General features: G+C 36.4%; 2 protein-coding genes across 5 annotated transcripts in view; both read left to right on the forward strand.

The window, feature by feature from the left end:
* BRD1 (bromodomain containing 1) overlaps window positions 1-10,955 on the forward strand; it is a 66,610-nt gene extending 55,655 nt beyond the window's left edge. For all 3 annotated transcript variants that reach the window (XM_051629792.1, XM_051629777.1, XM_051629785.1), the window contains 5 exons: window positions 1,392-1,527; window positions 2,726-2,853; window positions 5,029-5,138; window positions 6,671-6,825; window positions 9,058-10,955. In XM_051629792.1, the coding sequence (XP_051485752.1) occupies window positions 1,392-1,527; window positions 2,726-2,853; window positions 5,029-5,138; window positions 6,671-6,825; window positions 9,058-9,241 (713 nt within the window). In that variant the 3' untranslated portion in view covers window positions 9,242-10,955. The remainder of the gene's footprint in view (window positions 1-1,391; window positions 1,528-2,725; window positions 2,854-5,028; window positions 5,139-6,670; window positions 6,826-9,057) is intronic.
* ALG12 (ALG12 alpha-1,6-mannosyltransferase) overlaps window positions 1-23,583 on the forward strand; it is a 1,030,719-nt gene that overhangs the window by 103,972 nt on the left and 903,164 nt on the right. The gene's annotated exons all lie outside the window — the stretch shown is intronic.

The following is a 23,583-nucleotide window of genomic DNA, read 5'->3' on the forward strand; positions in this document are numbered from 1 at the left end:
GAATCTAAAATTGTATTGAGAAACCAAATGAAAGGTCTCCTGGGGTGGAGGGTAAAACACCTTGAATCACTGTATGCAAATGCCTTGAAATACAACTGAATCTTACAAACTAACTTGCTGAGCTCCAGTTCCTTTAGTTGTCAGACTTCCTGCAACAAACAGATTGAAAGCATTTGGACTTGATAAGGGACTTCTCCAATAATAGTCTTAACAGTATAATGCTCTGTGGAGATGCACTTGAAGTTACATGTTTGTTTGACTATATCTGAATGATCAAAGATCATAATGAACTTTAAGCCTGGTAAAAGGTTGGCTGAAATGGATAGCTCTTTCTTGCATTATGAGAAGCCTGCTGCTCATATGCCTTCAGTAAAAATTTTAATTTATTGTAAGGAAATATGTGCTTAAGAGTTGAATTTGTATTTAAAATATTCTTTTTGCAGCCTACAGGTTGCAGTAGTTGATTATAAGCTAGGACTGTTGTCAGCAAATTAATTTCTGTTGCTATTCTTGAGTATTAGTTGGTTTTGAGGTTTTTTTCAGTCCTAATTCCACCCTTGCCCACCTTGGAAAAATCTTCAAAACTGTATCTTAAACCTCATTTTTCTCTTTAATAAAATGTGGAAATGGCTTAATAAGAACTATACTGTTTGTGAATTAGCAAACCCAGAGAAGGATTGGTGGCAGTCCTTCAAAACAGTAGCTTGTAATATGAAAGCTTTTTTATGTTTTCATTACAATTATTAAATTAAAATATAATATCCTTGGATGTATATAAACTTGTGCCAGGGAAAGGACAGTAAAAATAGTAATGTGCAAATTACTAATTGTTGATCACAGAAAACAGACATGATAATGTCAATCTGAGGTTACTAAGTAGAAAGACTTTCATGAAGAACTAGATTGCTTCAGGAGGGAATCCCTACCATTCTTTGCTTCCAGTGCTTGAAAAGTATTTTCAGTATTTCTTGACTTACTGGTATAACATTGTATTCAAATGAGTCTTGTGTTTACTTGGTAAACCTGCCTAGTTTATAAATATTTTTTTTCTTGTTTTTTCTACTCAGCTTCTGTAGCCTGAGTGACTTAGTAGTTGGAATAATTGCATACATAGACTTGCTATTCTATTTGGCATTTCCCATATTATAATCTTGACCTTTTTATTATGTTACCTAAATTTCCCTTCTATCTTTAAAATCTGGACTACAAGAACCTTCTATTTATAATACTGTGTTTCAAATGTTTTGTTAATGTTCATGTTTTCTTTTTCATCACATCAAAATACTTGAAGTACAGAACAATAATAATAAATTGTGCGAATACAAAAAAGTCAGGAATAAAAATTTTGTGATTTCCTGTTTGATGCAGTATATTTTTGTGTTATGCTGCAGGTCTGTCAAACGGTTTTGGAGATGGAAGTAAAGAAAGAGCATTAGATGATACACCAGGAAGAAAAGTTGAACCTCGTCGCCGCTGCGCATCAGAATCTAGTATTTCATCTAGTAACAGTCTTTTGTGTAACACAAGGTAAAAATGTAAATCTGAAATACAAATACGAGATTGATATACCAATTTTCTATACTACTTGTGACCCACATCAGAGGATTGCATACATTTTAGAGAAAAGAGTACATTTCATTTTTCTCAGTTTTGTGTCAAATCTGAGACACCTTTCAATATTGCTAGTATTCTTATGTTGAATTCAAGTTATTCACTTGCTCTCTATGGGTACATATACATGTTTGCGCCTGTAGTATCTTGTTTTAATTCCTAATCCTGAACAGCAAAAATGAGTGTGTTTATTTTGGTGAGAGGAGGAAAGAAGCAATTTCCAAAGCAGAGTCTTGTACACAGGGCAGGTTAATTCACTACCTTTGGAACTGTGGATTACCAGTCTGTGATTTGCATTACTGGCTAGTTACTCTAGTGATGATAATATGTGTCTACTTACTATTGACCTCTTTGAGAAACCTGTCGGTGAAGATAGGACTGTCACAATGGTCACCTCTGTCATAATTGATAAATATTTCTCCATCACCAATGATGCAAATCTTGTAAAAGCAGGCTGTTCTCTGGGTAAATGGTAGCTGTTTCCAGTCCTGGGCTATGAGGATGGGATATACTGGGAATATAGGGATAATCCTTTAGAGAAAAGCAGTTCACTCGTGTTCAAGAAAAAACTGTTTAAGGGAACGGTGTTAATGCACTCATGTCAAACAGACATTCAGAAACAGAGAGTTTAATATAAATTGTAAGCATGTTATATTGAGGATCTAGAATAATTGCTGATCGGATGCTGTGATCTCTTAAGGAAAACTGAAGTGTGCAAAGAACAAATATTCCATTTTGTGTATAGACAATCCACAATTGAAATAATTGAATTTGTAGTGAAAAATGAGAGAATAGTTGTGCTTCCTATGTAGTGGAATTGTTGGAACAGAGGGAGCAAAGCAACTTTTCTTATTTGTGCCTGTATAACCTGTGCAGCAGTTAAGGTGCAGTTGCATACTGTTTGTCTTTTGCTGATGACCAGGTAATTCTGTGCATTAAAATAATCCGGGGGTTTGGCTTTTATATTGTTTGTGTTTGTTACATAGAATTTGTTAGAGCTTGCTGCTCTGAATTTACTGTGTACCAGTAAATTTTAAATTATTTTTCAAGGTCTTGATTTATAATGAATAATGTTAGTTATTAAGAAATTGTTTTAATGTTAATACTTCTGCAGTTTCAGCCTACCAAAGTGTGGTAAAGGTAAACCTGCACTTATACGAAGGCACACACTGGAAGACCGAAGTGAATTAATATCATGTATTGAAAATGGAAACTATGCCAAAGCAGCAAGAATTGCAGCTGGTAACTATAAATAATTTTCTTCTTAATAATATTGTATAACTAGAATTTTGTCCATTTATTTGACAGATTCTAGCATTCTTATTTTCACTGCTAAAATATGCATTCTAAAGGTGGTGTTGGTAGCATTGAAGAAACTAGTGGGTTTTGACTCTTTAAAGACTTTTAAAAGACTAGGACCTGCTTTTGGTTTTTTGATTAACAAGTTTACTAAAAGTGATCAGTCTACTCTGGCACTACAAGCAAAACTTAGCCTCAAGTGCTGTTTGTGGTTCTGTCAATATTGGTTTACATTTTCGTCCTCTTACTCTTCTGCATAAGTGTGTTGACAAACGGGTAGGACATGGTCTGCTTTGATAGAGGAAAAAATTGAAATTGGAAATAAGTGGAAACTAGGAATGTAGAGGATAGTAAGCTACCAAATTTTAGGGAAATAACTGTGTCCTCTTGATGTATTTTTCCACCCATTTTAATATTTTAATTGCATTACAAGATTTAGGTAGGTCATCTCTTCCATAAGTAGAACAGTGTTTGTGTAATGCAGTGTTCCCACACTGAAGTTAGGCCTTGTAGTGTCTAGCAGACTTGTCTTTAGTTCCTGATCTTAGCAGCTCTTCTTGCCTTTGTCCAAGGCTGTTATTGTCTTTCTAGCTGAGTCTTTCACTATGAACTATTGGATTTTGATAACTCATGTTGCATAGTTGTGAATTTCTAAAGCTAGGCTTCCCAATCAAATATTTTTTAAACATTGATACCATTATAGAGTAAAAATAAATTATAATTGAATTAATTAGCCTGTGCCTGAAAATTGGCCTAGAATATATTGTGGAGAATGGTTGGCCTGGGTTTTTTTTGTGATAATCTTTAACACTTTTCTCTTGTTATTTCTACTCTTAGAACGTTTGAAACTACTTTTTTCTCAGTACATTTTTGTGATGTTAATATAGGACATATATCTGCATGCCACCTTTCATTATAAGTAAGCATTACCCATTTCAAATGCATGCAGATTGGGAAGAACTGAGGAATAAATTGTATTTTGGCAAGTGGAGAGCTACTTTTGTAAAAAGTTGCCTTGCAGCTAAAAAAAAGAAATTGTGATTGCAATTTCTGAAATGTATTTTAGTACCATGTTTCCCCATACAAGAAATCCCTCCTGTTTACAGCCTGTGAACTTTCATTACCTTATTCCTACTTTTTCAACCCCCAGTTCCATCTTGAGGGGACAACTCACTGTCTTCTTGGTGCTCTTGACACTGTCTTTATTAGTCTAGGGGGCTAGTTGACTGAAAGTCTTAAACCTGTCTCATGCTTCAATTAAGTGGTGAGCAATGGAGAAGAAAACAGGATTCTGGTAGAAGCAAGCAGTAAAATGAAACTCAGTTTTCTGTTACACAGCCTCCTGAGAAGGAAAAAACCACTATTGCTGTTGCTTCTTTGAACCCTGTTGGTCTTTTTTGAATTTTGCTGCGGGAAAGGGCTGGGCAGAGAGACCATGAGGGCTAAATGAAAATAAATCATAAAATCATAGAATGGTTAGGGTCAGAAGTGCCTTTAAAGGTCATCTAGTTCCAACCTGCCTGCCATGGGCAGGGACACCTCCCACTAGACCAGGTTGCTCAAAGCTCCATCCAACCTCACCTTGAACACTTCCATAAATAAACTAAAAGTCAGATTAGAACTTATGTATAATAGCATAAAGGTATACCAGACTAGCATTGCAGTTTGTCAGATGCTAATCCTCCTGTGGGTATCCAGCACTTTGGAAGCATGCCATGCAACTTGCATCTTCACTGCCATCACCTCTTTGACAGAGTTGTCATTGTCGTTTCAGAAGAAACTGGTTATTGGGAGTACCATAATTCTGAGTTTTCTTTGGTGCTTTTTCAAAAGGAAAGGCTTATTATAATTTTGCAAATACTTGCTTTCTAAGAATTAAGGTGTTTTAAGATATGCTGTTTCTAGAAGGGTCTAAAAACTTGTTCCTTATCTGTAGGCTTGGATTAAAGTACTGGTATCATCTAAAGAGCTGTTAAGGAGATTAACTGCCTTTTATTGGTATATACATGAAGTTGGTACTTGGATTCTAATGATCTTGAGGTACTCATGAAGAAACTACAGGAGATTTATTGGAGGTTTCATTCTTTAACTTTTAAATTTTATATTATTTGTTCTTAGAAGTTGGTCATAGCAGCATGTGGATTTCAACTGATGCTGCAACATCTGTTCTTGAGCCTCTAAAAGTAGTATGGGCCAAATGCAGTGGATATCCCTCTTACCCAGCCCTGGTAAGTATGCAGATTGCCATCGGTACAATAGTGATACTGTTTCCAGTCTGAAAACATTGGTGCATGAACTTAAAGATAATTGCCATTTAGGTTGAATGAAGGTGGATTCTTAGGCCCTCTTTGCCATGCATGTAGTTTGTAAAATCGTTGCAATATCAGGTGTTGAGTCAATACTCACAACTACCCTTGGCATCTTGTGAGCTGTGCAATACTTGTTATGGTTAACCCCAGCTGGCAACTAAGCACTGCTAGCAATATTGAAGTCATCCCTGTGTTATCAACACTGTTTCCAGCACAAATCCAAAACATAGCCACATTCAAGCTACTATGAAGATAATTAACTCTTATCTCAGCCAAAAGCAGCACACCTGTCTCAGTAGTCTTTGGTTCTGCAATATATATATGTATGTAATGAAAAGATCAAGTGAGTAAGCATTTGACAAGTATCTTGTTAGTGTTGGAACTATAAGATATTTTCTGCTGCAAAAGGAGTTTAAAAATACTCTTAATTATGTAGTTCATTAAAGAAACAAAAAACTTGATAGAGTTGAATCATTGTATCCATTGCAAAGGATGGACCAAAAACTTAAAGCTGTCGTGCCCATGTTATTTCAGGAGAGATACACACCGTTCTAATTAAATCAAAGTTTGCAGAGAAAATACTGTGGATAAAATGTTTGGCTTCAGGCATATGGGGTTATAGCTCAGTTTATATAAATTGGACAGTCATGACTGTTCTAACATACGTGTGCTGTAGACATCATGAAATGTAATCACACAGTCATGTTAAAACCTGTGGAGGTGAGATTCAGAGCACTTAACTTGAAGTGTCCTTAGTGGGTAACTCAAACGCTCTTGGTCAGATGCTGAAAATTTCACTAGTTTGTCAGACCTCATGTTTCTCTGAGTGATCTGCCTACAAAGGACTTTTCCATTAGTTTAATAGTAGCAGCATCTTCTACCCTCCCCCAGCCTTTGTTCAGAAAGAGAATTTGTGACTCTTGACTGCATGTTTTGCTGAAAACTGAGTCATTGAATTGGATCTGCAAGATACTTAAAAGTAATTTCTGTTTGAGTTGGGTTTTCTTCTTGTTTAGAGGGCTTTTTGCTCCAGATTTTGAGTGTGGGACTTTTATTTTGCAGAAAAAAATACTTATACCTTAATGTAGGTTGATTCTTCAAAACTCAAAATTTGAGGCCAGTTACAGCTTCTAGAAATCCTGATTCAGCTTTCTCATTCTGAAACCTGCTTGTCAGTCTACAAAGTTGTGCTAAGTAAAGTTCAGATGTGAGAACTGATATGAGTGAAAAATGCTCAAGAGATAGCCTTTTTTTTCAGTTAAATTTACTACTGTGCCTCCATTATGCCTATTCAGCTTATGTCAAGAAGTTGTCTAAGTGTGTAACACAAAGCCTATTTTTCTGCAGTAGCTGTTTAGTTTATGATTCTTTTCCTACTAACTTTATTTGCAGCACCTCCTTAAATGATGTAGTTTTGTAAATTAGTAACTGTCCTTTCTTCTCTTTTGTAGATTATTGACCCTAAGATGCCTCGTGTTGCTGGCCATCACAATGGTGTTACTATACCAGTGCCACCTCTGGATGTACTGAAAATTGGAGAACAAATGCAGACCAAATCAGATGAAAAACTATTCTTAGTACTATTTTTTGACAATAAAAGAAGTTGGTATGTTATTGTATTGTTTGATGAAGTGACTTAAAATTTTAAAACCTGTACCTTTAGTCTAACAGAAAATTTAAACATCTTGCCATGGATATCTTTCCTATGGAAATATCAACAGTAATGTTAAAAGTTCATATTTGAGTCTGTTCTGGGATGAGGGCTTATTATCACTGAAAGATACTTCTTATGGTCTGTTGGAAGAAAACATAAGTTGTATCTGTATCAGCCTTCATCATTACTTTCCCAGTCACCATGTGTTTTGTTTTGTTTTTTTCTCTGGTCTGCTCAAGTTCATTTTCCTTAATTTTTTTAACATCCATAGTTAAATGTTTTATTAACACTCACATTTTAAGTTCTTAGCCCTTCCTAAATTTTTTCATTAAACCTTCCCTTCTTCCATTTCTTTCAGCATCAGAAATATTCTGTGTGAAGCTTCAAAGGATAATTCACACAATAAAACATTATCTTTCCCTTCTAGTAGAACTCTTTTGTGTCTGCATCTGTTGTTAGGTTGAAGGTTTTTTTGGTGTATTTTTGTTTGTTTGGGCTTTTCATTTTCCTCTCCTACATAATTTGATGAAAGGAAGAATTTCTTCCTGTGTTTTTCTTAATCCCTCTTCTTTCCAGGTTTCTGCACAGGTCAAGCTAGCTTTAAATCTGTTCTTTAATATCTCAGGTTTACTCCTGTTTTTTCTTATCCTTTTAGATAACATTTTCCTCTTTAGCTCATCATAATTTGGTGTCTGGAAATGCTGCCATTCTCCTGACTCTCTCTGTCCTACTACACTGACACCTTACTAACTTCTTGCCTGAAATTTAGAATTGATGTTTTCTGTCCCCATAGATCCTTTGGCATAATAATGATTCTTTGGCTTGCTATCTCTGTGCTTCAGTTCTTAATTAATTGGTGGCACTTCATGATCTTCTTTATTCTTTCATTACTCTAACTCACTTTTGTCTCTTCTAAACATGTCTATGCTTTTCATTCACTTGCAGGGTTTATGTCATCTTCAGTCCATGACACCAACTTCTATCACCTATGGATTACCTTTTCAAATAGCTGTATTTATTTCTTCTTCTTCAGCACTTGCATCTGGAGGACTTGGCAATCTTTCAGTTAAAGAATACCTTCTTAAAACTTCCCTCTGATCTGTGTTAAAGCTGATAACTATTTGAGTGCTGCTTACTATGCTGATGTTACTAATCTTTTCTGACTCTGTCCTTGTACTGACTCTACTTTGTTGTTGTTGCAGTGTGCATGTTCAGTACAATAGGGTTGTAATTTAGAGTGCTTTAATAAAAAATATTTCAAGAGACACCTCTATTCAGTTAAAATAGAAGTCTTCGAATATTATGTTTTATATCAGACTTTACTGTCTGGTTTTCAGTTCATTCAGCTCCAAATGGTCTCCCAAACTGAAGTTCTTTAAGAGAAGACTGGCTTCTGCCATTTGCAGTGTTGGGATTGCAGACTACAGTAACATACTTTAATAGATATTATTAGTTTACCTAATTTTTGTTTTCCTTAATACCCTTATCTTAAGAAATCAGGATTAAGGTAAAAAAATATGGAAATTAGGTAAATTGACATTTTATGTTTTAAGTAAATATTGAAAATGCTTTTCCTTTACATAAAAGAATGGTATGTAGAGCTTTTGTCACTATCACTCCTCTATGCCCAGCAATTAGTGATATTTGTGGAACATATTGAAGAATACTAAGTTAGTGGGATTCCATACTACAAGGTAAAAGCATACTAAGGAGAACTTCCTTGACAATTTAGCTTTCCCCATGAAGAACAAATTGATATGTCTTAAACATAAGGCAAAAATTCATCAGCTGCAAATTCCTTGTAACAATAGAAATGAAAGAATTAAGAGAAACAATCCTGTGTCTACGTGAATCTTGAACAATGTTCCTTGTTGCTGCTGCCTATCTTAAACTAAAACTGCATCAGTATTTCATGCCAATTTTTTTTCAGTTGACAATATCAATCATGACATAAGTATCATTTAATTAAAATTTATTCTTTGTTTTGTGGAAGAGGCTTTGTTAATGTTTTGTGTTCTTAAAATATTTAAGTACTATCTTAAATGGTATTTTGTCACTTTATTTAAGATGGTAACTCTCATCTTCTGTGTGGGAAACACAATATAGCAGCCCTGTCATTTCTGCACAAACTTCTTGATTGATTTTATTCTGTGTTTAACATACTTATTTTACCCTTTCTTACAGGCAGTGGCTTCCCAAATCCAAAATGGTTCCCCTTGGGATAGATGAGACCATAGACAAGTTAAAAATGATGGAAGGACGTAACTCAAGCATACGAAAAGCAGTAAGAATTGCTTTTGATCGTGCTATGAATCACCTGAGTCGAGTCCATGGAGAGCCAGTCAGTGACTTCAGTGATATTGACTAACAGAGATTCTACCAAGGCATGAAAAGTATCACACAGACTTGAACTCTACTAATGAACCTCTTTGTCTAAAAGAATGTATTGAAGATACAACCCCTTAATTGTTGATTCAGTGGCTGAGTTCTGCAAACTTGAAATAGCTGAGCGATTCTTCTAAATCACCATTGCCATATTGATTAATGATTTTATCGTGTTGTAGTTTGGAGGATTTTCCACTAAACCTGGTAAAATGTCTTGTTCATAGTGTTCATAATTGTACATAAATGTATATTCAACACTTAACTTATTCTGATTTTAGAAGTAGCTCTTTAATTCCTTTTATAATTTTGCTGGGGAGGGAGTTGGGTTTTGTTTCCATGCTTTTTACCTTTTTTCTTTTTTTCTTTCTGAGGTTAAGTTACCTAAGCACCATCTTCCAGCTTAAGGTGTTTAGTGGGTCTTAAAGCCTAATATCAAAATGGCATCAAATATATGTTTGCCTAAATCATATACAATATGGTGCTGCTTGTATCATTTCTTCCTTGGTCTGTAGCTTCTGAAAAAGACTTCTGAATGTTTGTGTAAATTGTTGCTCTTTGCACAAAGTACCACATATTTAAGATTGATGTAAATTTACAATTACAAATATGTATTTTAAGAAAGGAAGTTGCATTATTTTGGAGGGTACTTTGTGAGAAAGACACCAAGAAAAAATTATACTATGTACATCACTTGCAAATCACCAAAAACACTCCATTGTTGCCCAAAATAACTCAAGATTGTTTTTGTTTTAAACAAACCTGGCTTAAAGCCTGCAAGCACACTCTTTCTTTCAAAACCATATCCCATTTATCTCCCATTGATTTTAATTTTGTTGATATGTGTGCCTCCCTGTGTTTTATTTATTGTAGAAAATGTATTAATTTGCTTTATAATGAAAAATAAAATTGACAAATATATTGATATGCATTTTTATACAGGCACATGAGAAGACAACTTGCTTTGGGAGAAAAATGTATTGGAAATTGTATAAAATAACTTGATGGTTTGTGTGTAATTTGATTTTTTTGTAACTTGTAATCTTTTGTTTCCAATGAGGGGATGTATGTAACTTTTAATTTAGAACACTTTGGTAGCAATAGAAACTTTGGATACATTTTTGTATGGTACATGTGATGTATATAGAATTAGTACTTTATTTTTATTTTTAAGAAGTAAAGCATTATGTTTGGGCAGGGGGAAGATGGAGGGTGGGTTTCAAGAACTGCATTTTTATATTAAAAAGAAAAACAATAAAGTCAAGATATTGATTGTTGTAGCTACTTTATTCGTACCTTCACTGCGATACTGAATTTGTAACAATGAAAATGACAAGGTATGTTTGCAATGTGATTTATAATGACTCCATTATTTATAAATGCACTGTGTTTGAACTCTTTTGCAGTGGTATCTTAAATACTGTACCAAGTTATATAATATGAAACACCAAATAATGCATATGAATGCACGAAGTATTTATGCCCAGCTTTTTTATAAAGGATTAGCAAATACAGCAAAACCAATACTTTTTAAATCTTTTTTTAAAACTTCATTGAATAGCATACTTCATTGTTAAACCTGCTTGAATCTTTATTTTAAAGGGACAATTACTTTTTAAATAGTTTTTAATGTTTTTATTCTCTATTGTTTGTAATACCCCCTTAGAAGCTTGAAATAAAATTTCTTTCTCAACTGTTAATTTTGTCCTGAATTTAGCCCCTGAGATTTTGCTGTAGTGCCCGTTTTATTAGTGCATGACTGAGCTGATACAGAGGCACTAGCTCAAGAATCTGGTTGTTTCCTTGCTGTGTCATGCAGTATCATCCTTGCTGAGCCCTGTGCATGGTAGGTATTCTAGCTAGCTACACTACCTGAGGCCAGGTGCCTGTAATGGACTCTGATAATTACAGAGATGAGCTGGATAAATTTCACAAATGATCAAGCAAAAGGTGTTCTCAGTCTTGACAGTAAATGTAGCTTTGGGGGGAGTAGCGATGGCTGGTACCAGGCAAGGACTGTCACTGAGGTGTGCTGCTGTGAGAGAAACAACAGCCGTATCAGGTAGAAAAACAAAAGTAAAATCTGGTTGTTTGCCTTAAATAGAGCTTCTGTGTAATGACCTCAGGGATCTGCCATATAAGCATGCTCATCTGTGAAGGGAATGGAGCTTAATCTCTGCAATATTGAGACAGTAGAGCTACTTACCTGTTAGGATTGCCTAATAGGAGTCTTCAAAAAGCCAGCTTGCATCAGATTTATTTCAGATACGTTCCACCAAATATAGTCTGGTCTGGTGTGTGTGGAACTGGGTAATGATTCACAGCCTCCAAGCAGAGAAAATTATTTTTTGTGTTTGTCAGACCTTGGAAAGCTGAAATTGCATTTACAATAGGAGTTGGAAGATGATAATTTGGTTCTTGTATGATAAGAATTTTGATATCTGTAAAGTATGAAGCTGCGGGGGCGGGGGGGGGGGAAGTATGCAAACGGTTGCAAAATGATGCATTAGAAGGCTTCCCAAGTTCTCAGCCTCTTCTGATGGTAGCAAGATAGGGGGTGGGGGGTGGGGAGAGCTCCTCTTTTGTAAACAAAAGCAGAGCATTACTTTAGTCTGAAATGAATTGTTTCATTATGTTTTCAGTAAAAGCTTTAGTTAGAACTTTGCACAAACTTACAAGTTTAATTTTCTTGCTTTTATCTTCAGAGACGGCTCCATCAGTTCTTGGAGAAGGTAAATTTGCTGCCTGAATCTTACAGATACGCAGTATCTCTGTGTACGGTATGCACTTGAAAGAGTTCTGAGCTGGAGAACTTCACTGATTAAAAGAAGCCTTTTAAGCATCCTAATGAACCACCCTGCATATTTGTTTGATGAAACTGGCATGAATGGCTACATGTTTTTTCTTTTGTGTGTGTGATGGAAACTGTCCCAGGAATTTCTCCCAAATACTGTCCGCGAGGAAGCTGCAGCAGTGGCTACAGCTGTTTGCTCTTCTGCCAGAGTCAGTATTATCCAGTGACTCTTCAAATTGGCTTAAAATCCAAATCAGTCCTACATACCTATTTAGGAAAGGAATTCCAAGCTTCAGAATTGCTGTATTTCCAAATTTTGGGGTTAACCAGGTACAGTAGTCAGATGAAGATATGCATATCAGAATGTGCTTTGCTACATTTTAGGCCAATTTCTTCTCTGACACAGTAAATGTAAGATAATCATAGAGTGGAAATTAGTTTTCTAGTGAAGAAACACATTGCATCTTACCGATTTCTTGGGTAGTGTTACAGCAGTAAACACAGGGTGTAGATTTGCATATTCACTGCTTCATTCTGGTTCAGTCCTGTCCTGCTAATCAAGTGTGAGGGTTCAAGATGGGAAGCTGAAACTATGCTTCTGAAGCTGAAAATAAGAAAATTTCTCTTGTGTTAAAATGTAAGAGATATTTTTTATATATATTGAAAAGAATTAAGGATAGAAAATTACTTTTAAAAAAACAAAACAGTTTTGAATGTTTATTAATTGTGATTTTATATTTTTACACTAGAGGGAGCAATACACACAGACCACGAACATTCACAAAATCAATATTTAATACTTTATTTTCAAAGCGCTGCTGTTAAAACTTTTGGCTGGTAAACAGTCTGTTCTGCTAATATTTGTAGTCCATCAAAAGTAGCTTTCTCTGATGTTCTTGCTGCAAGTGAGCTGTTCTGGGAATGCTTATTTTTAACTGTGGAACTAGTCTGGATTTTCTGGCTCTCTGTCTATAATTGCTTGTGACAGGCAAGTTATTTTCTACACCTTTATTTAGCTGCTGATTTTCTTTCCACAGGTGTACTGCTATGGATGTATTCTATGGTGCTATAAACAGAAAATTACTCAGCTCCTCTCTGCTGCTGCAAGTAAAACAGCAATTATCAACAACATTATTGAAGTATGGAGGTGAAGGTGCAAGATGAGACAATTGCTCTGTCCTGCAGACTGGCAAAGGAGGGTTATCTTGAGGATATTCCCAAGGGAATTAAATTTAGCTCTGATGTGTGATGGTGTGGGTAAAAGGTTGCCTATATAAGGAAAACTTTTTTCTTTTTTTGTCCTTGTAAGTTTAACACAAATACAGAAATGAAATTCAGAGGGAATGCCCACATTCTGCTTAACACCTGTAGATAGCTTGTTTACACTTTTTATAAAATCATTCAATTATTTTGACTTAATGAATTTTGTCAGTACTTCCCTGAAAGATTGTTTTCCTCCAAAGCTTCTCTTACAAGATTGAAAAAGTAAATCCAAGCTAATAAAAGTTTGAAAATATTGTTTTGGAATAGCATATGTTTGATAAGATTTTTTGAAACTTTTTTTGGAAATTATTATTTGATGGGAGGGAGCTGTGCATTTATTTTTATCTGCCTCCTTATTCAGCTTTCTTTTACTGTCTGTACAGGAACCATTATCAAATCTCCACCAGTCTGAGAAGAAAATGCAGTATATCAGCAGCTGTACTTTAACTGCAAGGTTATTCAAGATCCTTTTTGATTGTTTCTGTAGTTTGTTTCTGTGACTGCTAGTGCTACATGGAGAGAGAGGGTAGAATAGGTATTTAAAAAGAAATAAATTATTATTATTTAAAATTGTAAAATTAATCCAAGTGATCCCACATATCTTAGAAAATAGTCCTCTGGTCAAACTGCTGCTTTGCTGCCTTTGTTGTTGTTTTCACAGTTCCTCCAAGCTCAGGTCATTTTTTTGTTTGTCTGTTTTGATGTCTTCACTGCAACAAGTCAGCACTGCCAGCATTTCAGCTTTCTGGGCTAATGCTTGGGTGTACAAAGAGCTCTGGGGTAATGTTAATAGTTTCCATGTCCAGTCCTTGATTGCTTCTCTTTATACAATGAATCAAATGTTGATACTACTTTTTCCCATCTCCCCCATTAATCTGCATTTTAGCACATTTTTGGTCGTGTCTAAATTGTCAAGAGCCATTCTCCAATGCAAAGATCTTCAATTTGTGAACCCTAGGGAGATGTAATTGTATTCTCTGTTCAACTTCTCTGGCAACAGCCCCATGTAACAAAGATTTGTTTTAGCCTGAGAAGCTGGGTTAGGAGAGCTCACAAGTCTTTCTCATCTATGTTCAATTATCGTGTCCTTCATGCCTCCATACTTGGATCTGTGAGTTTTCATATTCTCATAGCATAAAACAAAACAGAAAAAGCTTGTCTGAATATATGGTAAATAGAAGACAAAGGAAAACTTATGCCTGTCATTTTAATAGGAAAACAAAGTTGCTAATAGATGATGCAAAGATGAAGGACTGGAGTTGTTTTAATTGATTTATTAGCTTTGTTCTTCAAAAGAGTGGTTTTGATATTATGACAGTTCATTTTTTCATGAACTGGTCTGTAGGAGCTTGATGCCCATGCTTAAGTAGATGGAGAACTACATGGAGAATGTAAACAATTTTTGTCAGTAAGTCCACGGAGACCTATAGGAAAAACACTGGCAATTTTTTTCACAAACTCCTTAAGGACTTTGGGGCATTCTAAGAGACTGGAGAAGTGCTAAAGTAGTGTATTTATCTTAAAAAAAAAAGGAATTTGGAGACTTGTCCACCAGTCTTGCTAAAGATTAAGCCACTGCAAGGATGTGAGGAGAGAAGCAATGGCATTTGGATTGTAGATGGAAAGGTAATAACTGAGAGATGGAAAGGTAATAACTGAGAGATGGGCAGGGAGAGAGCAGCAGTGTTTTCTACTTTCCTACTTAAAAAGATACAAGTTATGTGGATTTATAAACAGTAAAAAGTTATATAGAGCTTATTTTTTAGTTAATTTTAAAATATTTAATACTTGTGCAGGATAGGGTAATAGTTCTAATATTGGATGAAAGGCAAAGTAACAGATAGAATTACTTTTGACCTCACAAATGCTTTTGAAGTTCTTCATGTTTTTTTAGGCAAACAAGACCCGTCTGGATGCGTTTCTGTGTGACCTGCTCTAGACTCTGTGGTGGTCCTGCTCTGGCAGGGCGGGTTGCACTTGATCTGCACGTCTTTTCCAACCCCTACCATTCTGTGATTCTGCGATTCTGTGGATCAGAACAGGCTTCTCAAAATCTTCTAAGCATAACATTGTGTTTCATAGCTTTATTTTATTGACAGCACTATTGAGCCTTTACCCTTTCACTTTGTTTACTACCTTACATACTGTAACAGTGGCAAAGGTTTTTTTTACATTCTTCTGCTCACCATTAGGTTTACAAATCCTGTGATTGCTATTCTACTTCTTTACTGGCTGTGGGAAGTAAGCAGTGTAAAGTAAGCAAGGGGTAAATTTGTGACACCTAATACTAAGTAGCTAAACTGAAAATGTTTCAGTTTTGGCCTTTGAACAGGGTAGATCTGACAGGGAAAGATTTCCTGGATTTTACATATTACTGTGCATGGGCTTAGTCCAGTTTCTTGGAGCTGGGATTGTTGATTCTGAAGGTTTTATTTAAGTGGAGAATTGTGTTGGCTTGCTGAAAACATGGAAGGTGTTTGTGATGTTACAAACCAACTGAGGCTGGAAGGGCCCTCTTAAGGACACCTGTTTCAACTCTCTGCTTCAAGCAGGGCCACCTAGAGCCAGTCGGTTGCCCAGGACCATGAAGGCTTTTGAGATATCTCCAAGGATGGACTCTCCACAACCTCTCTGGAAAACCTGTGCCAGTGTTCAGTCACCTTCACAGTAAAAACAGTATTTCTAGATGTTCAGACGGATCATAATGTGTTTCAGTTTGAGCCTATTGCCTCTGGTCCTGTTAATAGGCACCCCTGAAAGGAACCTGGCTCTGCTTTCGGGTATTTATGTACATTGATGAGATGCCTCTGAGCCTTCTCCAGGCTGAAAAGTCCCAGCTCTGTCAGCCTTTCTTCATAGGCGAGATACTCCTGTGCTTTGATCATGGTTATGGACCTTCATTGGATTCTCTGGTCTGCACACACCTCTCTTATAGTGGGAAACCCAGAACCAGACACAGCACTCCAGGTGGGCCTCACCAGCACCGAGCTGAGGGGAAGGATCCACCTCCCTCAGCCTGCTGGCAATACTTTGTCTAATGCAGCCCAGGATACTGTTAGCCTTCCTCCTGAAGATTGTCTCATTTTTCAGTGTGCAGTTTACAAAGGTTTTGTAACACTTCAAAGTAGTTTAAATTAGGAGGCACCTTGGGAAGGGTAGGAAGTTGTGAGGAAACTGAACATGTCTTCTTTTCTTAGGACTCATATAAAAATTATTAAAGTTTATTATGGTGTTCCTAAAGTGCAGCTTTGTAATGTTTTCTCTTTATCACATTTGCCTGAAACATTTTATAATGAAAATAATTGACAGATAATTTATGTTGTAAAATAAAGATAATTTTAAAAGAAAACATAAAGGGGGCAGCTTTACTTACCACAAGTTTTTCTTTTACAAAAAATCAGTTCTTAAGGCTACTATCAAACTATTCTTCCACAGCTGCTTCTCTTTCACTGAAAATGAATATTATATCAGCCAACCAATACATATTAGGAAGCATGAAAACAAAAAAAAATCACAAGCTGTTACACAGAACAGAATAAACATCCTGGGGTTTGGACGATCCCTAGCAAGGTGCTCTATGCAGCAGTTTCCCCTCTGTGATTCCTGCAGTACATTAACTCATGGGCAAAGAAAGAGAGAAAGCTTTCTACAATGGATTTGACTTATGGCCATTGAAGCAGTAGGGTAGAGGCAACTGGGCAGTAAAATTTAACTGGGCAAACCAACAAAAAGTAGCTTAATCATTTTGTCTTTTTTGTAACTCAATTGTTTGCAATAAGAAGTGATTGTCCTTGATGGCCTAGAAAGTAATTTCAATGCTGTGTTGCTACTTCCTAATTGTTAAAACTGTTAAACAGGTAAATATGACTATTTTTTTGCTTTTTAGCTAATTTTCATACATCTAATTATATTATGAATTATTTCACCCCTCTCCCCATAATTCATATGTTAAAATAAAGCCAGAATAAGTTATAAGGATTAGTGGTACCTAAGAAGAGAAAAGCAAACATGCTGGGCTTTTTGCTCTCCCTTTAGTTTATTTACTCTCACATTCTGTTTATTTTTTATTTCATACTATTTTGCATTTTTCCAAGGGTGATTTTGGTGATGTTTGTACAATGCATACCATGACAAGCTATAAAAGCTCTAGATTATTACAGGATAATTATATTTAGGTAAACAAAAATGTGTAAACCTGTAATGTATTTTTTTCTGTTTTTCAGAAGATCTTCTGGAACGGAGTGAAAAACACTTCTTATCAAAACAAGCAGGAAGAGATAATTGTTAGCAGTTTATCCTGCTTTTGGCTGGGAAAGAGCTGATTTTATTTTTAGTAGCTAGAATAGTTCTATGTTTTGGATTTAGTATGTGGCGTTTGTGTGAGAAGAATGTTGATAATACACTGATGTCTTTAATTGTTGCTAGGAAATCAAGGACTTTTCAACTTCCCATGCTTTGATAGTATGCACATATATAAGAAGGGAGCATAGCCAGAGCAACAGGTCCAAACTGGCCAATGTAATGTTCGATATCATGTGATGACATGATCAGTATATAGATAAGAGTTGGCTGGGAAGTCCACCCTCTCTTGGGATTGCAGTTTTGGGATTTTCTCTCCTCCAGGATCACTAGCCAGGAATGGGCTGGGCATTGGTCAGCAGGTGGTGAGCAGTTACACTGCACATCACTTGTATTTATATTTATTATTATTGTTGTTGTTAATATTCAATTATTAAATTGCTTTTATCTCAACCCATGAGTCTATTTACCTTTACTATTCCGATTCAATCCCTCACTCCCCAGAGGGAGCAGGGGAAAGGGAACAGTGTGGTATTTAGCAGCCTGCTGGGTTAAAACAACAACACAGTTAGAAATGTTACTGAATTATTTGATTTTTCAGAGACTATGTCTGTCAACCAGAAAATACAAAAAAAAAAAAAAGCAAATAAAACTGAATTTGACAAGCAGCAGAAATGAAGTTATTTAAAAAGTCCTAATTGTAGGCAAAGAAAAGGAAGTCTGTATACAAGATAATGGCAGAGTTTTCAGTTTAGAATCAGAATTAAAAAAATAAGGTCAAAGACAACAGCAGCAGTGGGTAGTCTCATGACACCTTCTCTGGAGCCTTGTATGCCAGAGACCCTGCTCTTGCTGCTGTCTTATTATTGCAATTTCTCAAAGTGTCTATCAAATCTCCCATGCTTCATATAAGCTACTTGCATAAAAATAAACCATTTGCATTTTAACACCTCAGCAATAAAAAGTTTTGGCTTTGAAAACTCTGGCCATGTCTCATATTTAACATTCAGTATTTTCATTCATCTTCGTGTGACACTATCTCTATGTCCAAGGTTACTAGAGTTGACAGTGATGTATTCAATCAGTCCTAGGGTTGGGTGTAGTTAATGAACTGCACAACTCTGTTTTATTACCTGTCTTTCTAAAAATTAGTTTTGGAGACCATCTGAAGTTAGTATTAGCTCTTGTATTCAACCATATGTGTGCAATTACCATGTAAAGAACAGCCTCGGAAAGTCAAAAGAACAGTTAACAAAGCTGAAGATGAGCCTGCTTAGCTGTCATTTGCAGCAAGAGAACATGTGAAATCTTTGCAGTAGATGTTAGTCCACTTAAGAGCATGTAATCAAAGTACCACTATATTTTTAAGAAAGTTAGATTTGGTAAAAGTAGAGACCTCTTGCTGGTGGAAAACTGTTTAGTTTTAAAGATTAGGGGAAGCTGTCTCAAAGGATGGTAAGAAAAAAACTTAGGAAAAAAGCCTCATAATTGGGAACATATCCTTACATGTTGGCCACATACAGAACTGTGCAAGAGCCTGTACTGCCCATAGATGACAGCACAGGTGAAATCCTCTTTAGATTGTGTGTATAAGTCAGCAACAAAAAATATTAGCTGGTGTCATGATCCATTCGGATACATGGCAATTTCTTATGATCCCGCCAGGACAAAACAAGGATAACACAATATGGGGTGCACGGTCTTATGAGAGATTGGACAGAACCCCCTTGCTTTCCAACACTCCTCACCGCAGTGGGAAGCTGAGTGTGGTTGGACTCTGCCTTCCCTCTCCTGGGATAAACTGCACAGCAGCTGCTCCCTTTGTTGTCCAGCAGGACCTGTGAAAAAGGTGTAAAGGTAGTCCCAAATGGTGAAATTAAGACACAAATGAGGTCAGATGACATGTGCACACCAAACTTCATGGAAGTAACACAAAAAAGTCCCTAGAGCAGACAGGACAAGGAGGAAAAAGAGACAAAAGAAAGGAGAAAGCAGAAAGATGGACGACGGCAAGAAATAGAAAGTTACCACCACGGTCCAGCAGCGGCACCAGTGGGGAGGCGCTTCCCTGCACCCATAGTGTCCCAGATTTTTATACAGTTCTTGACCAGCCCCCTCTCCCCCTTTTCTCCCTGTACAGGGGAGAAAATAATTCTGTCTTCTCTGTGCTCCTCTGAGATAGGAAGGGGGGGTATGGTGCCAAGGCTGTTGTCCTGCAGATAGTCTTTGTTTGGCTAATGAATAAGATAAAACATTGCAAAACAGGAGGTTGAGACAACTGGCACCACAGGATTAGTTTATTGCAGTGGAGGTTCAGTCCTAGGAGGCAGCTTGAGACTGGCACTCTTTATCTTTTCCTGCTAAGTTGGCGGTTTTCGTGAAATCTCAAGGCCTGGTTATCACTGGATGCTCTGCTCCCAGCACCAGCTGTAGAACCCCTTTGTCTCCAATCTCAGCATGTCCCACACTAAACTCCCCAGTTCTCAGGTACTCATTGCAGGGGAGTGAAACGGTTTGGTCAGTTGCTGAGACATCTCTTTAGTCCATCAACCAGTCCTTCTTTAACTCTTACATGTCTCAAGACAAACAACAGATACCCTGAGTGCCTAAGTACACAACTTATACGTCCCAACGTCATAGCTGGGATGGCCCCATACTTGAATCAGATATGCTGAACTAATCAATAGATTAACAGGTATATTTGATGTGTGCATAGACAGGTATGTACATGCATGGTATTATGAAAGTACTTGTGAAGGTGTTTATGAAGGTACTTTTAATTATCATTAAAGGGAAATGCCCTTCCACTCTTTGTGTTCTGCTTTATATGGTGTTTCTTACCCTGCTGCCTGGGGTTCTGATGTCTTGCTTGTGTTTGATCTGGTAATCCACTGTGCCCAGCACCCTTCTGGGGACTTGGCTGTAATTTAGATACAGCAGAATAATGTAATAGAAAGTGTTGTTTTCCCTGCTAAGGGACAACAGGCAAGGAAGCAAAGTAGAAATTCAGTGAGTTGTCCAAGGCCACAGAGGAATCCTGGGACAGAGCCAGGAATTGAACAGAACATACTTCTGCCTCAAATGCCAAATTATTACTTCTTTCTTTAGCTGATAAATTTGGAACTTAATCACTAACTCAGCATCCCAGTGAATTTTGTTAGAGAAAGAAGTTTGGTGGGCTGACCCCAGCCAGCAGTGAAGTATTCACACAGCTGCTCAGACACTCCCTGCTCTCAACAGGATGGAGGAGGGCATAGGAAGAACAAAAATGGAAAACTTGTAGGTCAAGATAAAAAGGCAGTTTAATAAGTGAATACAGAATATGCCTTCATCCAGTTCAGGTCAACAGCCTTGGCTGTGTCCCCTCCCAGCCTCTTGCTCAGCCCCAGCCTACTCACTTGAAGGAACAGAGGGAAAACCAGAGAATGTCCTGATGCTGTGCAGGCACTTTGGAGCAACAGGCAAAACACTGATGTATTCACAAAGCTGTTTAAGTCACAACTCCAAGACACAGAATGATTTGGACTGCCAAGAAGAAAATTAACTCCATACTAGCTAGACCCAGTACCAAAAGTTTGAGGTTTTCAGTTTGGTTTCATCTGGCATCAGCATCAAAGATCTTACTAGGATAAATGTTTGAATTTATTTTTAAAGCAGAAGTCCTCAAGCTCTTGTCAGAATAATCAATAATGTTGAGGTCAGAGCAATCCCATGGGATATGGGAGACTCAGATATAAGGCCCTGCTTTGAACCTGGCACAGGTACTTGTCCGTAAATTCTCGGTTCCAATTTGCATCCTGTGGAGACTGAACTTGGGCTCCTGTTAACCCCAACCATCCATCCTGTGATTAGGAAGCCTTCTAAAAAAAAAGCTTTGTTGAAATGAATTTGCTTCAATGAAAAATTAAAATTGTTATAAAAAACAGCTTAATCATTTGATTGGAAAGTTTCTAATAAGTACAATTATTTATCTTGGCCTCTTATCTACCCAGTCTTTATCTAATCTCCATTCCTGTGCTGCAGATGTGAGGCACAATATAAAAAAAAATGTTTATAAAACAGACAGTAATTGTTCCTAATCCTTTTACTGCTATATTTGTTGATATATACTGTTGATACTAGCTGTTCCCAGTATACAGTCTATACTGGTATGCCATGACAGGATTTAAATAAGTTCTACTGTGCATCCTGGGGTTGGATTTGGTTGCTACCAAAACAAATAATTAGTGCATGTAGTTAGAGAGTTTAAATTAATCTGTACTGTGTTTGAAGTTTTAGAGGTTTACCATTCTCTGCTTCTTCATTTACAAATGGTCTTTCCTTTGCTTTATATGCTGATTGAAATATGGATGTTTTAACTTTATATGTAAGTTCATTTTATACTGCTAGATCTGTAGGCAAAATCATGTCAAGTTGTTAAGTATGATTCCCAAAAGGTATGTTAAAGTAGCAAAAAGAGAGAGAAAAAAAAATCCCTTATTTTGGAAAAGTGGAGGCACTGAGTATTAATAAAATGATAGCACTAAATTAGCACAATGGTCTTTAAGGGATTTGCATACTTCATTCTGATGGATGAGCTGCTCATTTAGTACAAATATATTACAAAGATGTAGGAGAACTATGGTAGGCATAATTTTTCTTGTGAGAAACGCTTCTCATTAAGACCAACTTATTGTGAAAACAGTAAAATTATAAATTCCTTATATATCTGTAACAAACATAATTAATTTTCACTAAGCGAGTATAACCTTAGTTAAATAGTTCTTCCTCAGATGTAAAATAGAAATACCTTCACAGGCTGAATTTTGGCCAAACTTCATATAAAATTAATATATTATTACTGAAGAATTACAGCCATGGACCAATTTTTTTTACAACAAACTAAGGTTGTTTCCTTGTTTGTTTGCTAGTTTTAAAGGAGTTGTGAAAATGCAAGCACAGAAAACTTGTTCTCAAGCAGTTTGCTTGATACAAGTGAACTAAACTGTGGATATGCTACAATGCTGAAGATACCCTAACATTTTATCCAAATGCACAGTAGATCTCCTTTGTTAGTTAACAAGAAGAATTATTATAATACATAGGGGGGCTGCTCTTGGATAAACACAGCTGCTGCCAGGCTGTTCCAATGCCTGCTGCTTTCACATTTCCCCAGGCCAAAGGAAGAAAATTGGTCTGGACGTGGGTTGTATATGACCACGCTTCCCCTTCCTCCACTCATACCTTATTATTTCTGACAATCTTTCTCAAAGGTGGAACTGAAAAGTAAGTGCCTGGAGACAGAGATAAAGAGGACTTGGCCCTGCCTTCCATTTTCTCCGTCTTCCTTCATCTTACAGATTTCCTATGGGTCTGTTTTTAACAGACATTTTCAGATTTCCTTTTGGATTATTTTCTTTCTTTTTCTCTGCTTTGAGAGAGGAAATCAAAACGTTAATTGTGAAGGAGGTGAACAAACTCAGCAAATCTTCAGCATGGGACTTTTACCATTGCACAATGTGAGATTAAGAAAGTGCACAAGAAACAGTTTAGCTACATCCTGCTCTGTACACCCCAGCAGGCTTGCTGAAATAAGCAGTCTTAATTTTTAAGACTAACGCTAAAGCATTTACAACTGAAGGAAAACACATAACAAATATGAAATGCTAAAGTAGCTATTTGATTGGATTTTTTGCATTAACCTTTTAAAAATAATATATATTACAGACAAATACAAGTCTGGAAAGATACTGATTTCCAGACAATATGCTACAACTAGCAGTTAAAATAGAACAAATATACACAGATAATGTAAAGGTAATGAAACCATTTTATTGTTCAGTAAATGTGCCTGCGTTCTGCAAAGTGGAACAGATTCACCTTCAATTTGTTTTGGTAAATTCATGCTCTTTGGATTACGGAACACTTGTGTGAAAGTATGTATCTTAAATATTTATAATTATTACAATATTTAAATATACAATATGTAAAAT

The sequence above is a fragment of the Apus apus genome, chromosome 1 (genome assembly GCF_020740795.1).
Source record: "Apus apus isolate bApuApu2 chromosome 1, bApuApu2.pri.cur, whole genome shotgun sequence".
Lineage (NCBI taxonomy): Eukaryota > Metazoa > Chordata > Aves > Apodiformes > Apodidae > Apus > Apus apus.